We start from the raw sequence: 17976 nt of genomic DNA on the forward strand, positions 1-17976 counted from the left end.
AGTGAGCGCAGGCATTTTATTTGAATGACTCACTGACAAAGCCTGGAATGACCAGTAGTGCTGAAGGCTTGCTAAATAACCGAGAATGCAATTGCCAGAGGGAATCCCACTCTTTTGGGTCTTGGTATACAGAAAGGAATAAATGCTACCAATGACACCCTAAGCCCTAACATAGCAGAGCTGGCAGGGGACTCATTTATTGGCGATTTGGACAGAGGACAGTAGTTACTGGCCCATACATTCCAGTGCAACAAGCCAGATGATAACTTATTGCTAAAAATTACGAGAAGCATTTTGTACAAAACATATGATCTTTGAAGTGTAGGAGATCTGGAGCCTCAGCTTTATTCCTAATATAGTGACTTAAAAGGGCTCCAGAATTTTTGTATCACATTTCTTTACCTCAGACATACTGTTTTAATAGACAAACTGCCCTCTTCCTGGGTGGGCTCACATATTAAACCAATGTATAAAAAAGACAATATTGACAATCTAGGATCGTGCAGGTGTCTCTCTCTCCTGGATTCCACTGCCAAAGTCTTTATTAGGCTTCTGGCTTGGAGCCTGGAGAACACAGTGGAAATGTATTTAATTCTGCTGGAGCAAGCCAGTTTTTGTGCCAGTCTTAGCACCCAGTACCAAGGTCATAGATTTTAGAAGCAAACAAACGCGATTTGGCTGGAATTGGGTGGAACCAGACTGGAGTGGTAGTTGCTAGGGCTATTTACTAGCAAATTAAGATGGACTCCACCTTTGGATGAAAAGGCTAAATTAGTCTTGCAGGTCATGAATGACCGAGGAGATTTACTTTCAGTTATGGAGGATATTCGTGTAAGACATTTCTCAAGGCCTATAAGAAAATAAATTGGACATATCGCCCTATATGAATCTCTTACTTTAATCCTCGATTCTTCCCCGATGTTGACAAATTCAATGGGAAATATTTCAGCAAAGCTTGATGGCTGTAACTGATGTCAGTATTTGGGTTTTAAAACTTGACCTAGAGCAGAAGGACCTATGATATGAGAAACTCTGGGTTTGAAGCTTCTTTTCTGCTTATTAAGAAAGGATAGAAGGCTCATCTGCGGTCTCTGACTTCGGGCGATTCTTAACAGTGACAGGGTCTGGCCACTAGCTATGAAGAAGCAAGTCTTAAAACTGTTTGCCAATTATGAAATACACAACCATTAACCAAATTTCACTATTTTTCAGCACAGACAAAAGACTTAAGCCTTACTGCTGTATTTCACCTGTTTACTGGTGATTTTATGTATGTTGAGAGAAAATCCCATTTGTAATAGCTTATGCTTAGGAAGACAAAAATCAATATGAATGGTATTTAAATTCCCTATCAGACAAGACATGTTGACGCTTCATTCTGTTGGCCAGATTAGGCCTTGTTCCTGGCATATAAGCAAATCTGCAAATGTTGTCTTATATGATAGACCTCGTTTTATAACGCCATTGCTTCTCAGATGTACGACTGAGATATGTGCAAATATAATGTATCAGTCATTATTAACGTCTGTATTTGAAACTCCAATAGGAATTGATGTTTATTTAAAAAGTGTTTTAATTGTTGTATAGCAACTAATTGGATGGTTTAACTGGTCATATACTTTTATTATGTTCGTATAGATATGAGGTTGTCTTTCAAACCAGTTATTACATAAATAAATAAATAATCTCGATTATAACTTGAGTCAAGACATGTTTTACAGAAACCCAAGGACAAATGTCTAAAAGGAATTAAATTGTCCATTTTAGCCATTTGTAGCCAAATAATCTCATCAAACTTTTATAATGGACTTAGACCACATCCAGATATTCTACTGGTGGCCTTCTAAGCCTTATTTTGAGCCAATGAGTTTCTGAATTTGCACGATTGGTCCTCAAAATAGGATGAAATGTTTCACATTCCTCTTGCGATGGTTAAGGCCTGATACTAAATGACCAGCAAAAATAAGAGTGAGAAGGGGACTCGTCCGTCATCCCTATCATAGTATGTACCAAACAGTAAGAATGAGCACGCTACAACAGCGCTACCACAGTAAGCTATATTTTGAGGAGTCCCTTGCTCAAAAAGAAGAAGGAAAAGCCTTTTTAAAGAACCCTCATCCACCAACATCAGTTGGAGGCACGCTTCATCATAGGGATCCCACCCAGGACGCGTAATGCATCCGGATGTGCTATGACGACTAAGTTACAGTGGAGCAGGCTTTTTTATTTGGGAAACTCAAGTGAAATAGGTGATTAAAAATTGTCTCAAGGTCACCAGCCTGTTAAGGCGTTTTAATAATGGAAACCTTAGGCAAGTCTTAAAAACAGTGGTGGATGTTTATGAGCCATGAGTAGTCTCGCACATCCTTAATTATGGTCTACATGTTTCAGCCTTTTCCAATACGTGCCCAGTGTGTCAATAGAGCTTTCATCAGGACCAGTGCTGCATGTGCACTAAGACATACAATTTTCTTGTGGTAGATCGTAACTTACGATAAAATGAATCACCTCTTGTGAATGTTCTGTTGTGCAGGAATTCTTCACAACATGGTAGCTCCGAGCAGGTGGACCCTGTAGTCACACTTTTGGCAATGTGTCTCACCTTCTGTCAACATGGATTCTTCCCTCTTGAGCTCCGCATCTTAAAAAAAAAAAACCTTTGGGTTCCCCTTCATCTTCCTGAGCAAGGGGCTCCTCAAAATTTTGCTTCCTGTGGTAGCGTGCTCGTTTTTACTATCAGGCCTTCTGCCACCCATCTTTAAGACTGTTGCTTCAGAGGAAGCATCTGAACTAATCTGTGATACGATGCTTTGCTCACAGGAATATGAGTTTATGAGCCCTACTGTGCAGTCAACACTTGGATGTACCCTCTACAGCTTGTACAACACTCTACAAATATGCTTTTCTCAGATTCCTCATGGTTCTCCAAGAGCCCTATGACTGGGAGTGTTCTTACACCTTTGTCATGGACAGATCACGTCTAGGGCACTGTTCATTTTCAAATTCAATTGATCTAAACATCCTGAGTCATGACCTAAATCAGTGCATCAATATAACAGTGACTATAGGCTCAAGCAGTAATGGTTTTAACAGTGCAAAACAGATGAATTAACAGAAATACACATTGCTCTTAACCATAATCAAAGGTAACACCCTCTGAATGGAGCACAACACTGTAGCATGGCTTGTCCGGGACTGTGTCACACTCTGTGGGTTCTTGGTGATTACATTAAAATCAAGAGGTCCACCAGTCACCCCTGCAGGATGTCCTATCTGACTTTGGAGTAAAACCGAATGCATCCAAATATTACCCAAATACATTATCATCATTGCGTTGCTCTCATGATTATACACGTTAAGCGACTTCTCAATACCCGGTAACAAGACCATAATGTCTCTCTAAGAATGTCCCTTCTCACAACTATAATTCCAACCACAAACATGCTATCAACTTAGGGCATACCTCATCCTAGTTGTCATCACTCTCTCATCAAGAAACCAACACCTTCCTCAGCCAAACCTTATAACATTTCTTGTGCACTCCATCTGCTCTCCAGACCATTTCTTCCCACTGAATGCCAATTATCCTTTCTTACCTTGTGATCCTGAAACACCTGAAAATGTGGTCTTCTGACGGGCAAAGAACAACATTTCGGAGGCAGAGGATTCAGATCTGGCAGTATGACTGACTGTGTCTTTATTGCCCTGGGCTACTTTACTCTGTTTTTCTATTACCAGCTCAGCTTTCTCTGAAATAGGCAAGTATTGGAGAATCTAAAATGTGGAAAGCAAGAACAATATTAAAAAATGAATGCAAAATTGAGAACACCACTCACCATTTGTGCATCAACACAATGCAGAAAAATTGGCAATCAGTAATGCACAGGTTGGCCGAATCAAACAACAAAATCTACCTTTCTATATTCTCATTGGAGGACTGGATTCTCTCATGAAAAAAAGTGTGACCAATGCTAGTTCTGATAGAAGCTTTTAAAGTTCAAGTATTGGACCCTGAAAAGGGTGACTTCTAGATCAGGTTACTGTCATAGGTTGCTTTGTAATGAACCGTGTGTTTGACAAACATAGGTATAATGATGATCAAACCCAATGTGCACGGAGTTCCCGTACAAAAATATGTGCAATAGGCAGCCAACATTTACCTCAGCTGCCTCTCTGAACCATGTGACACAACCACTGCTAGAGTGCAAATGTAGGGCCTAACACACACTCAGATATATTCTACAGGTTTCATTTTTATTGCCCAAGCATGCCATATAATCAGAACCACTTGAATAATGCAGGAATGAAGGGAAAATTATAAGACAGCGATGTTCTAGATTATATGTCATATGGCGTAATGTGGCACATAATGTGAACATGTTATTTTATTCTTCGTATTTGAACACAAGTTGATACTGTGTGGGCAAAACTGTAACCACATTAGTATTCCGTTTAAATATGAATACAACAATCAGCAAATAAGTATTGAACAGTTAACCTTTCAGCTAGAAAACATTTTTGTTGACATCTGCAAATAATGCAGCAAAAGGAGGATTTTATTTATGGTAAATCCATAAGGAAATCGCCCAAGAATTGAAAAGTTCCTGTGGCCCTGCACAAAACAAACTGCAGCAATTTGTCGTTTTTATGTGGCCATCTCATTTGAATAGTTGAGTGGCTAAGTTGTTGGAGGAAGAACTTGGCACATGGGGGCTCCATCATATTGAAAGAGGGGCTCCTTGGAAATTTTGCAATAAGACAAAGAGGAAGTGCGGCAAACAGACGTGGAAGGGAACTGCAAGAAAATAGTTAGGATTGGGTGGTAGTATTTCTCCAGTGCCCAGGATAAATCTAGCCTCTCAACCACCACCTCCTCAGAACATTTCTGGACCTGCAAAGACTCTATCCAAAGGAAGAAGAGGGCTCATTAAGGGACTCAAAGACTCAAGAATTCCTGACTCCTGCTGGAACCCAGGAACTGGAACTTCTTTCCAAGCGTTAGGTGTTTAGCCTCCTGTTTGCTTGCTTCGGGTTACAAAAAAAGAGAAGGACTCCAAGAGAGTCCATCTGAAAACATGGGACTACATCCTGCTGGGGAGAGACCCTCTGCCTAGAATCCTGCCCTGTAGAGTTTGGGCTGCAGGACTGACCAGGAGGAACTTTTCCAGGACTTTCAAAAAGCTGGATCTTCGCAATATTTTCCATCTCTGGAGGACTGGGACAAGGTGCTGAGGCTTACCCAGGGAGGTCACAAGCAAGGAGGGAAGGAAAGCCAGGTGTGTCCCACTCATTGTAAATTGGTTTATAGGGCATCACAGGGAAGGTATCTGGCCTCGTGGAACCCTGTCCGGCAATGGCTGCCAGCCTTGTTCTAATGTTGCATTTTGACTTCTGAAAAGTGACTCATTTTATAGGTGAATCCTTGGACTGGCATAATACAGCTTCAAAATCCATGTTTATTCCTTTCTGAGCTTTTGTTCCCAAAATAACGGCTTCAGTGTGAGCTCCATGACAATGCATCCGAGTTCGAAGGACCCTTACCAGCCATAGCCTTAGGCTGGGCCTTGCAGCAAGATTTTGACTTCCATTATAGAGACCAAAGTAAAAGCTTTGACTAGGATGATCCGTTTGCTGTATCTGACATCCGCTCCATAATTGTTGACCTGAAATTGCATTTAAATCCCGGCCAAGAGTCAGCCATAACTTCTGATTGGCACTTTACTATGTCTTGAGACTTTTGGTCCTAAAACTTCAAACATTGATATCCCTGGTTTACCTTATCCTATTTTAACAATCTTGGTGTCATTTCACTCATCACATTTTCTCCTCTTTTTCTAAATTGGTTTGTGAACTTTATTATGTTTACTGTTGGCACTGCTTCAACTTAACACCCACTTTTCTAGGGATTGCCTGCTGATTGTGCCATATTTACCAGGAGGTAAACAGAGTCATTATCCTAGAACAGTTTTTTGATCTAACCGTAATGGGTTTATTGGGTCAATAAGTGTACCCCAACCCCTTCCAAATTAATAACCTCATAGTGGACACAGATGATATAAAAGATTCCACATGCCACAATCAAAACTACAGCTTCCTCCTGTAGCACGACAGTACATAATGTTGATCTGCAATACACAGATGTGTATTATGACAAAAGAAATCAGCCATCTGTGATGAAGATGTTTCTTTAGGGTAAGGTGGGGACCACTGCATTTTGACTCCCACAAGTTAAGAAGTGATGATATGTGGTGAATCACTTCCTCATAGACGATGAAGATCTCCAGCCTTATGACTAATCTGAAGCATACAACCTTGATAGCCCACTGTTGGCTATTTACTTGTGAATTTCCACTAGTATCTCTCAGTTGCATTTGGGGTTTGATGTGGCATCCTCCATACATGAGGTATGGGCATATGCAAACTCATTAGCTCTTGCCATATCCAGGATTCTGGGACATACTGTGGGCCCGATTCACAGAACTAACCTAAGACAAAATCGTAAACTTACTACCATTTTGGTATTCACAGAAGGCACTTAGTCATTTCGGTATTCACAGAAGTTAGGAGTCCTAACTTTAGGACTCCTAAATGCCTTCTGTGAATACCGAAAGCCTTAAAATTAGGATTTTTCAAAGTTTAGAAGTAGTAAAGTTAGGACTCCTAACTTTAGGACTCCTAAACTGAGAACTGAATGTTTATTTTTTTAGCTCTTGATCTTGAGTTGATGGTTCTTTTCAATTTCAATATGTGTTTTCCCAAGTTTACATTTGTTTTCTTGACGTTCTTGTGCCTTTACAGCTGTAAGACAAAAGTGTGATATCTCTGGATTTACTTACTGCCAAATGTTTATTGCTTGGGTATTGAACATGTGCTCACATGGCCATAACAGATCAGCCTCTACCCAATACCAACTGCTGGCATTAGAGCTTCAAGAAGCTGCAGGAAGGCTTTGGATGACCTAGGATTTGAGATGTGGCAATCTCCTCACCCAAAAGATACACCACGTTTTCAATCCAAGAAACTGCAGCCCTTGATAAATTCAGTGGACAAAGCAACACTTTAGTTTCCTTGAAATAACCTGGTGAACATAGTCTGAAGTCAAGATGGTGTGTTGCCCTGGAAACCTCTAGCTTTTACAATGTCTCTTCTCAGCGCGCTTGCTGGCAGAGTGGAGAGAACTACTTGACATTTAATACCTGAGGAAAACTCAGGTGTTATCAGTAATTGACCAACCTATATTTTTGACAGGGAAGGAAAAACCTGAATGTCGCAAATTTTGTCTCTCATGGTCTAATGGTTTTCTCTTTGCATTTCATACCACCTTCTAGTGTGGTTGCATCATAATTTGTGAGTTTTATTGGTCCCAGCCTATTATTGGCTCTACAGTAAGAAATAAAACTATTCTGCATTTCTTGAAATATACTTGGTGGCTCATAAGAACTGAGAACAAGAAGCCAGTGACTACAACAGTGGTTTTGGACACTGTTTTCTCAAAGGGAGTGGATACTGTTGGGGACTATAGGAGGTATATGACTCAGACCCAGACTTAGATACGGCCTCTGAAATGAATGGGGGAGTAGTAGGAGATGCCACATCAAGACGCCAGCACTTCACGGGCTTAGGAAAAGGCATATTTTGAGGTTGTCATTCCTGTCCTCATAGTGCAGTGCAGTGCTATGCAATGTAGGCAGTGGGGGGACACTTGAGGTATGCTTAGTCGTCCCAGTAACATAAATCACTGACATAAAATAAGGAATGCTATCAGTGGAAAATATATTGTTCCATGGGTCCTAGTGCAAGGAAAGAAATGGGCCTTTTGGCTATTGTTTGAATTGTACAATACAGTAATAATAATCAGGATTTGGTCTCCTCCTGAAGCATCTGGGGCCCGGTGTCGGTGTACCTGCAGAACCAACGGAAGCTAAGCCTGTCAATGCAATTGCTGTGGTGAGCTCCTTCCCAGTTTCTATTGCCCGAAAATGATAATTGCTTACAACAGTGATGATCTTGTCATTTCTATCTGTAATGTGTCGCAAATGCAGGTCCACTGTAAAAGTGATGCCTTCTTTAGCAGTCCAGTAAAAGGACATATGATCAGCATATTACTACCCACTGTTTCCGTAAATCTCATTACTGCTTTCAGGCAACTGAAAAGCAGTGTCAACCACACCTGCATTGCAGAAACTATAAGTATGTATTACTGCCTACCTATAGGTTTAAATCCAAGGGACTTCTACTTCAGGGCTGATGTATTCAAGTGTGTTGCTATTCATTTTGTTGCACTATAGAGATTGTCCTCTTCATCAGTACCTAGATTCTCTTCATTGTCCATACTATAGAATCCTACATATAAAAGGTCTCCCCCTCATAATGAACTGAGAGAAACAGAAAAGCGTCAGAATGTCAGAACTAAAGGTTAATAACAGCCATTATTTGTCCTCTGTTATATTGTTATGGTATATCCCTGTTGTGCACTTTCCTTACCCTCCCACATTCCTCTTTGGCTTGGAGATCATCATTTCACCATTACAACACCCTCTTCCCCCTTACCCACCCTTGTCTTCATTGGAGCTGCCAGCATGCCCATGTTCTAATGAAACATAACATAATAGATCATAAATACATACCCTGAGATAGTTGTGAATATTCCTGATGGAGTGCAGGTGGCAGACTAACCATTGCAAATAGATAACCAAATCTTCCAGAGTCACCAGATTAACTGAATGTTTCTGTTCTGTCAGTAGATTTCCTCGTGCAGCAGAAAGCCTTTTAGCCCTTTGAAGAGCATCATTGTACTCCTGCATAACATGGCCTACTTGTTTCTATGGAAAACAAAGAAAGACAACAAATTGTACAGTTAAATCTTCAATGGGTTGTCTGTAAGTTACTCTATGGTACAGAATACTGAATGGCTGAATTCAGCTGAACAAATTACAGCAGAGATGTTTTGAGGCAACAGGTATCTCTAGAATAATGGTGGGTGCTTATCTATACAAATGATTAGCTGGCTTTTACCCTCAATGTAATACAGATAGTAAATAGATAGAATGAGAAACAAACTGGGTGACTTACTGAGCAAGACTTTATCCTACAATTCTCACATTTGTATGTGGGCGTTGTAAAGAGGTGGGTTTTCAGTTGGGAAAGATAAGGGTCCTTTGTAAATTATAAGTCTGCAACTTTCCATCACTAGGAACAAAGAAGGCTATTGAAGCATGTGACTCTCTAAAAGATAGTGAGGTAGAGCACTCCAAGGCCTACTTAGGGGAGGTGGTGTGGTCTAGTTCCCCAGTCTGCAAACACAAACAAACAACACCTAATAAATCATGTCCAGTCAGTATTTTTACCTATTAAAATCAAAAGTACTTTATTAGGCAATCACTACTCAATACTACACATTGATTTAGAAATATTCATATGGCAGCAGGTCGAAATACTTATGTTGACACCCAGCCCTAGTAAGCCCTTAAACTGAAAAGCACAATACCCCCGACATATACTAAATATAATATAAATGGGTGTAATTATCAGAAAGGCAGACCTCCAATCTTTATTATGTATCACCACAATAATAAAAGCAAAAATATGTCACCATAAACCAATGCAACACAATTAAAATGACTGAGGATGGTGCAGCCTTAAAATGACCCTCATTAGGTCATGTAATAATTAACTTTGTGACTCTCAAAAAATAATTTCAAACCATTTCAATGACCTTCAATACAACTTTAAATGATTCACTGTTAAATTCGTCAATATACGGTTTTAAATTTCAATAAACTGTGTACATGAGGCTTTTTTCTATTTTTATACGTGCTATCAAGCAGCCTTAAGACCCATCAGTGCCTGGAAGAGTCAGAAACGTCTTCCGGGGTAATCAATTCCATTCCCCGGGAGACTTACGGCAAAATTTGAAAATGGTTATGGGGCTCCTTCAGTTGCACTCCTGGCAGCCCCCACTACATTTAAGAGCATGTTGGTGGTGCCCCAGCCCTCTCTAGGGTACCAAGAGCAAACAATGCAACTTTTTAAATGCCCTCACAACAGCTTATGGGGCACTCCTTAGCCCCAGCTGATTGTGCCACAGTGGGTTATGGGCCAATCCCAGCTCCGTGGTTCTGTTCTTTTGCCCTTTTCTTTTTTTTTTTTTAATCTTTTGCCGCCTCACACTGCAGTTTTCTCCTTTTTCAGAATGAGGTGCCCCAGTTCCCAAGTGAGGCAGCCACTGGACTCTTTCACGTTCGGGGGCCATGAGGGAGTCTCACAACACCTGTAGCACCGGTTGGATACCAGCACACAACACGGAGTGGTTTCTTCAGGTATCCGAGTCTCCAAATTTTTATGCTCCTCTGATGGCTTGATTTCTTCTATACTCTGGCCCCATATTCAAGACCTGTCTTCTGCCTACGGACTAGGGTTTTCCTCAGCTTGGGGTCACCTCCAGCAGCACCCCTCAGCTCTCAAGGTGGAATACCTCCATGCCTGCGATGGAGCAAGGACTCATAGAAAAGAGACTTGCTCGGAAGCAATCCTCTCATTTAAATCCCTAACATGTTATTAATTACATATTGTAATGCGCGCCACATAAAAATGAGGGTTAGAGAAGCTAGCGTATGTGTTTACTAAAGATAACCATTCGAACAAACTAAGAAAATCGCTCTAACAGGGAAATCCTTACTGAGCATGTGTCAACTGCATCTACGCAATGTGACGTGGTAATGCTTGGAGGGAAATTCTTGCGCATGAGCAGAAGGCACTAATATGGAGTCTTGAAGACTCGCGTGCATGGCACCTGCTTAGCTGAAACATAATTGAGCTATTTTACTAATGCTAATGCGGGGAAAGTTTTGATAAATAAAGGGGGTTAGAGTAGAGATGGGTGGTATACAGTGAAACCATTTATTTTTTAAAGTAACACCTGTCTTTCTGATTCTATCACTAGTGCGCATGTATGTCCGGAGTGAACCGAGACACGTGGGCTTTGCGCATGACAGCTGAGAAACAGCCCGGAAGAATGTTGTGTAGGTTAAGAAGAGGACAAGGTCACAGTCTGCCTGAAGCCTGGGAACCGGCAGTGAAGAACCTGAATGAATAAGACTATATATATGTTCTAATAAATACATTTGTTGCATATGTAATGTGAATGCGTGGGAAAATAAAATATGAATAAAAATTAAGGGGATGGGTTTGTTAACAAAGAGCTATCTGAAAAGAGTGATATGTAAGCATGGTGCGATGATCTTCCCCCCCCCCCCCTTGCCTGACCAATCAGAATTAGTATTTTTACGATATTGAAACTTTAGTGGGTGGTAAATGAAGAACGAAAGGTATAATTGATATAGTTTTAGTTAGTTAGTCAGATGAAGATTTGCTGAATGCTGTAGAGCTCGGGATTCTGTCAGAGAGACGTCGATGCTGAGATGCTGTGAGCCGTGCGTGCTGTCGGAGTAACAAGCGATGTCGATAAGAATTGAATGCGGAGCATGAATCCTAAATTATTAGGATTAGAAAGAAGATCGTGGAAGAATCTCGAGGAGGAAGAGAGTATCAGAGAGGGGTGCGACGCAGTCGTTGGTAAGCTAGAGAGGTCATCGATCCTGTCCTGATTCCTGTCCTGAAGCCTTTGTCGCCTGATCTATTTCAGGGGATCCTTACTAGCCCTTTGGCCAGGGGGTTGGTCTTCACACCATCCTAGGTAAATATATCTTCGTGAATTTGCAGATGTTCTTTTCTCTCTGCATAAGTACAAAGTATGGTGCTAGTGGTGCTGGATTCTATGCCTTCCTAGAGGGTAGTAATTATGAATGGTTAATTATGAGTGATTTTCCTTCCTCTGAAAAATGAGAGTTCTTTTTAGGGTTATGTACCCTTGTCTTTGGTGGAAATAGTTATCGCACAAATCATGCTTTAGTGTATATGTATACTCATACATATATATTGAGAAAGACAAGGGAGACTAATCCTTCTAATTTCCTTCTCTCTTATGTCTCTTGTCCCATTGTTCCTCTCAGTAAATCCACAACTTTTCTAGAGGAACTACCTCTAATTAAGGACTAGGGTTTCTGACACCCTCTCATCTCGAACGGAGGTGAGAGAATTACACAGATATACTGGGACCGGCAGAGCCCTGAAGAAGGCCAGCGTGACCCCAATAGAGGGCCTCAGACACACGGCCGAAACAGGTCGACTACCTGGCAGTAAGGAGGGGTGTAAGGAGCACATTACATCTCCCAATCACCACCATCCTTCACGTTTTTAATCCTGGCCAGAGGGTCCAGGAATAAAGTATAGGCACAGTGACACCTCTGAGCTAGTTTTAACCTACACCACACTGCACTTTCACTTCCGGCGTTCCCAGTCACTGTTGAAATCATTGTTTTCTCTCTTTTGTTTTGTTTGTGTCTTCCCTCACCCTATTGCTCCACCCCAGGCGTTGGCTGCGCCGGGGTGTTTTGCATCAGCCCTATGATGAAGCATGTCACACAACTTTGTGAGTGAGGGCAGTATTGGGACACACAGCACGTGCCACCACTAGACTAAGACACTTGTAATATTATTCCCTACTCCTTTTGGTGTCTACCAGTCCACCGCACATGTGCAGTGCCGTGCTTTTATCTGGATCTGAGGAAAAGCAAACGGGAATGACAGGTAACAAAGACAGAAAGCCCATCAGTGTTCATTACATAGTACATTGAGCCACAGCTTACCTCTCAGTACATTATCTCAAGCAATATTGCACCTATTCATTCTAGGTCACACATCGTATTCCATGTCACTGGCCAGACAACTCATGGTGACTGGTACCTTGGAATAATATGCCACCCAGAAACAGTATCTCTGGAGCTGGCTTTCTTCTCCAGTACCTATTGTTCATCTCAGAATCAGCTCAGTATGGTGTAAAAATCTTTTCTGTTTAATCCTAGCTAAACTCGGGGCTGAGAGAAAGAAATACAAACAAGAAATGTTTGAGTCCAATTTACATATTTCTGATTTCAAATTAACAAGCAAAGAAATCATGCTGAAAAGACATTTTTGTATAGTGGAATTCCATCTCTCCCCTTTATAAGCGAACACGGACTATTCCACAGGAAAATGTGGCAAGTTGTCTAATTTCTTTGACGATTGAGCTATAAGGCCCTTTCTAAAGTGTCAATGTAGAGGAAATTAAGGTCTCTTCTTCCAGAGTAGTGATTCAATCAGAGATTTGCAATACTACTGCCAGAAAGCGATCTTCGCCAAATTTTCCTGAGCCCATTCCCTCAATACTACTCAAAGAGATAAGCTTTGTAGTTACACTTTTCAAAACTAACCATATTATTGAAATCCAATTGTTACAAGATTCAGTCCCAACTTGCCTAATAATAGGCAGCCTAATGGAAAAAAAATCCAGTAGAGAACGATGATGAGAAAAACGCTGCCCGATTTCTAATGTTTCCTTTCTTGAATGCCCTGGAAAGCGGCATCGAAGCTCAGCTAAAAGTGATCCTAGCCAAAGATGATCTCCTTGATAATCATTATTCTGGCTTTAGAATTAGATACAACTCAGAAACAGCAATTCTAAAAATAGATTTAAAAAAATTCTTCCTGATGAATGCCCCAGGTAAGTAGGATTCTTCCGGGAGAGGAATTTCAACCCACACACAAACTCCTTAGCTCTATGGATACAATATCATACTAGGCTCCTTGAGGCATTAAATCCTTTATTGCAGAGATTTTAAGCAAGTGATTCAGGCTTTGATGCAATCAAGGCTTGCTTGTGACAACTCATAATTATCAGGAATTTCCAAATGTCACCTAGCCCCACTCAAAGCAGCGTTATGCAGTTCAGCCAGGATGACCACTAGAAGCTAACCTGCATCACCCACATGGCTTAGAATTCTGCAGCCTTATCCTACTTGCCTATCTTGGGTAGCCTACATCAACTTCGGAGATCACATTGCCTACATCTTCAAATCCTTACCTTCAAAATGAGAAAGACACTAAAATAATCCCTGTCTGGGATTCTGCCCGAGGTCTGATTTCCACCACTCGAAACATTTGGTCATGATCTAACTATGAGGCCTTTAAAGAAGGACTAAAAAAACATGTTGTTTCAGCACCACATCAAAACCTGAACTACACTCAGCAGTGATGGTTGCGTTTGTTTCTGAAAGTCGGCACTTTGTAATTTTGAATGATTTTTACCAACACTGTTATATTCTGTTGTTAAATTGGGCATAACCAGGACACTATATTTTTGTCTTGTATGTCTAGACTTTGCATAGCACCATATGATAGGACATGTAACTTGCTCTCTTATGCAATATAATAATTGGCCATATTCTGGCTCTAATTATTCCCATGTCATGTATATTGTTTCTATTGTAACTTGTTATCAGTATTTTGCTCCCATAAAACTGTAACTTGGAGGCTTGTAAAGTGCCTTGTAACCTTCTGGCTCTAGTCATGCTACAGAACAATGCTAATACATAAATAAAACACATGGAGGATTTTTTGGATGTTTTCCAAATGCCGCCCAATGGGGTGCAGCCTCAGCTGCCCCTGAAAATGGAGCAGCACCTGCAGGATCACCGGCAGATGGAGCACACAGAAGTAACTTGCACACTAATCTCCTCACTAAATAGGCTAAGAATGGTCCTAAGGCTTCAAAGGAAACACTGTTGTTTTTCCTACCCCAAGTACAATGTATTGGAGATGAAATTTCAGCCAAAGAGTGCCACTAGTCTCCTGAATGAAATGAAACTATTTGCAACTTTCCCCATCCAGTGACTGTCTCCCAGGTACACACTTCCTTGGGTATGGCTGGGTACTGTAGACAATGGATCGTGCATTATGCCACAACACAAAGATTCTGCAGGATTGAGGCAGAAATGATACCCCAGAGCAGCTACGGTTGTTTACAGAAGCAGAAAATGAATTTGCACAGATAAAGCAAGCCCTGACCTCTGCATCTGCTTTGGGGCTTCCTGACTATGCCAAACTCTACTTTGTACGGTTTATTGTCATCAGCACAATGGTTTTCACCTTGAGGTACTGCTCCAAGATTGTGAGGAACAGAAATAGCCTGTAAACTATTATCCTTACACGTTGTACCTAGTCGCGGCTCAGCTCCCTCTATGTCTCCAATCTGTCTCTTTGAAGTGTCTGAAAATATTGTATTGAATAACGCTTTGATTCTTGCTGTTCCCAATGTGGTTGTTGCTCTTCTCCTCACGACAAAAACACAATACATTCCCACCACCACGTTTTCCCGATATAAAATCTTGTTGTCAGCCTCTTATATTACCTTTGGCCATTGCCCAACTCTGAACCTGGAATCTCTGATGCCCACCAGCAAGGAGGAATGGCCTCATTATTCTCTTGAGGTAACTAAACATGTAACCAAGTCCCGCATTGAACGTACGGATGCCCCCATATCAAACAGTCAATTGTAATTTTGTTGATGGTTCATGCATCAGAAAATATAGAAGTGTACTGTGTGCATGTTATGCTGTATGCACTGTATATCTGGGCTTTGAAAGCTGCCGCCTTCGCGATGATGAACTTCTTGCACTCAAGCCGGTATCGAGATTGTAACTGCGTTCCCAGACTCAAAATATGCATTTAGAGTCACACATGGCTTTGGGCTCCTCTGGATGAAGAAGGGATCCATAACATGTGCATGTAAACCCCTTTTAAGAACTGCTTGTAGGTAAAAAAAAAAACTTTGCTAGACACTTTATTGTTCCCACTAAAAGTCAATGTACTGAAATGTGCTACCCACCAATATCCACATGATTAATTGTCCGGAGAGAATGCCACCGCTGTTTGACCTACTAGGCAGGCGCTTTATCACAAACTTATGATGTTGCTATGTGTGTTGTATATGTAGATTGGTTTCCTGTGCCCTCCCTAAAAGATGTCTATACTGCAGGATCGAGCCTCTAAACAGTATAGGATCAAGCAGAACTATACATGGGACCTGGAAGGAGTGCAGAAATACAGTTCAGGGATATGTTGGCACCAGATTACTACTCCAACTTTGCATGGCTGTACCATGGAACCGTCCATGTCGGTAGGGATGACATAATATGTGCAACGGAATCCAGTGTTACGTGCCCTTCTTTGCCACTATGGACCACAATTATTGGCATTCCCTTGTGTCCTGCCAGTCCCAAAATGTTGGAAAAGGGAATAAGACCACCCCTGCTACTCACCCTCCTCTTTGGTTGTCCATTTCTACACCTTCAGATGGATTTTATTCATATGCTCAGATGTGTCTCATATTCTTATGTGCTAGTGATTGTCTGTATGTTTTCATGGTGCGTGGAAGTTTAGCCATATGCAAGACTACAAACATTGCAAAAGGTATTAATATAACTTAAAATGTAAAGTAGGCAATTACACACTATATGATAACGTCATAATACATCATAGAACATTAGACCTCACCATAAAAGAAAACATGAATAAACAAAGTAGGACAAATAAGCAAGGGACATTTCGCAGGACTGTGCCTTCTGTGAGGTTAGGTAACACTGGTGCATCTTTATGGCATTTTCCAATAACTTTATGGTTAATCTAGAACAAGCATTTCCAACATAATGCTGCTTGAAAACACAGCCTTAGCCTTGTTTAAGCTCCTCAGAGGAACCCTGACTTATTAGAAGGTGCTAAGCCAATTTCAATGCATTTGAGCAGTATGAATGGTAAATACCAGCCACCCACCACATGTGAAGCCATCAAGCATCGGAAACCTATGGATGTAGGAATCGTGGACAACTCCCACACATTAGCTTCTCACTTCAAGAATTCAGGATGAGTTAGGGTTTCATTGTCACCATGACTTTCGAATGTCCTTATAATTTAGATTTTAGGGAGAGGGACATCTTAAGAGATTCAGAATCTGACTGTTAAGTACATTGAAATTTGCAAATTTTGGCAGTAACTGCAAATCCAGCATGCCATTAAAAGTGTTTCTGAATTGAGATGAATTGTATTGAAAGCCATCAAGATAATGCGAGAGTGAGACATTCAGAGAACTAGGGGCCACCTGTACTAAGATACTGCTAGCAAAAAACTGTCGCAAATTGCGCTCCGAATTTTTGCGACCAATATTTTATACAGCGAAGTAACCTATGTACCAAAAGGTCACTTTGTAAAAAAAGGACTTGTGTGAGGACCCACAGAACGACTGGACTAGTAAATATTCATTAAGAAGATTGCAGTTTACGACCTCCTGTAATTCACTGCAATAACAGGGATGGTGTCCTGCAATGGGCAGCAGACACCACCCCTGTCATTGCATCTCAAAATGGATTTTTGTTTTCTCAAACGAGCTTCTCTAAAAAGAGAACGTTTCCATTTGTAAAAACTTCAATGGGAGTTGGCAGTGGCCCCCTGAACCACTATCTTCTTAACACCCCTCGGCCCCGCCAGCCTCCCGGCCGAGGTTCCCACCCTAATACCCAAAGGGGAAGGGGTTTAAAAGGGTGCCCCTTCCCCTCTGGCAATCAGTTACTATCCTCAACTTGGGAGCTGGTAACTGATCAATGGTTTGATACTTGAATTATAATTGCAAAACACTGATGCATATGTTTCAGATTCTCTGTTTGAAGGCACACTCAAAACATGCCGATCCAAATTGAAAATCAGTATTTATTTCCAGACACAGATGGTCTTGGAACATAAGAAAAATTGATTTAGCGGACAAAAATCCTATAATTAGCAACTCGCAGGGTTTGTGACTGCTAAATCGCTTAGTACATCTGGCCCTAGTTTTTGAGAGAGAAGGACACAAAAATGTATATTGAAAGATGAAGAGCGAGAGAGCAAATAACAGTTGGAAAGCATGAAACAAAATGAGAAGGAGGAAAAAGTATACAGGTGCAATAAAGAGAGAGCATGTGTTTCCTATCACTTTCTGTATGCACAGTAAAACAAAAAACAAAAAAAAGAGAAAAAGAAGCTTTTTATTTTCTAAACATTAATGCTAAA

At 41.0% G+C, this 17976-nt stretch overlaps 1 protein-coding gene across 1 annotated transcript in view; it reads right to left on the reverse strand.

Annotated features, from left to right (window-relative positions):
* LOC146817750 (uncharacterized) overlaps positions 1-17976 on the reverse strand; it is a 746064-nt gene that overhangs the window by 640089 nt on the left and 87999 nt on the right. The window contains exons 6-7 of the mRNA XM_085609232.1: positions 8628-8822; positions 3597-3774 (exon numbers count right to left, since the gene is read on the reverse strand). Of these exons, the coding sequence (XP_085465358.1) occupies positions 3597-3774; positions 8628-8822 (373 nt within the window). The remainder of the gene's footprint in view (positions 1-3596; positions 3775-8627; positions 8823-17976) is intronic.

The sequence above is a fragment of the Triturus cristatus genome, chromosome 6 (assembly GCF_964204655.1).
Source record: "Triturus cristatus chromosome 6, aTriCri1.1, whole genome shotgun sequence".
NCBI lineage: Eukaryota > Metazoa > Chordata > Amphibia > Caudata > Salamandridae > Triturus > Triturus cristatus.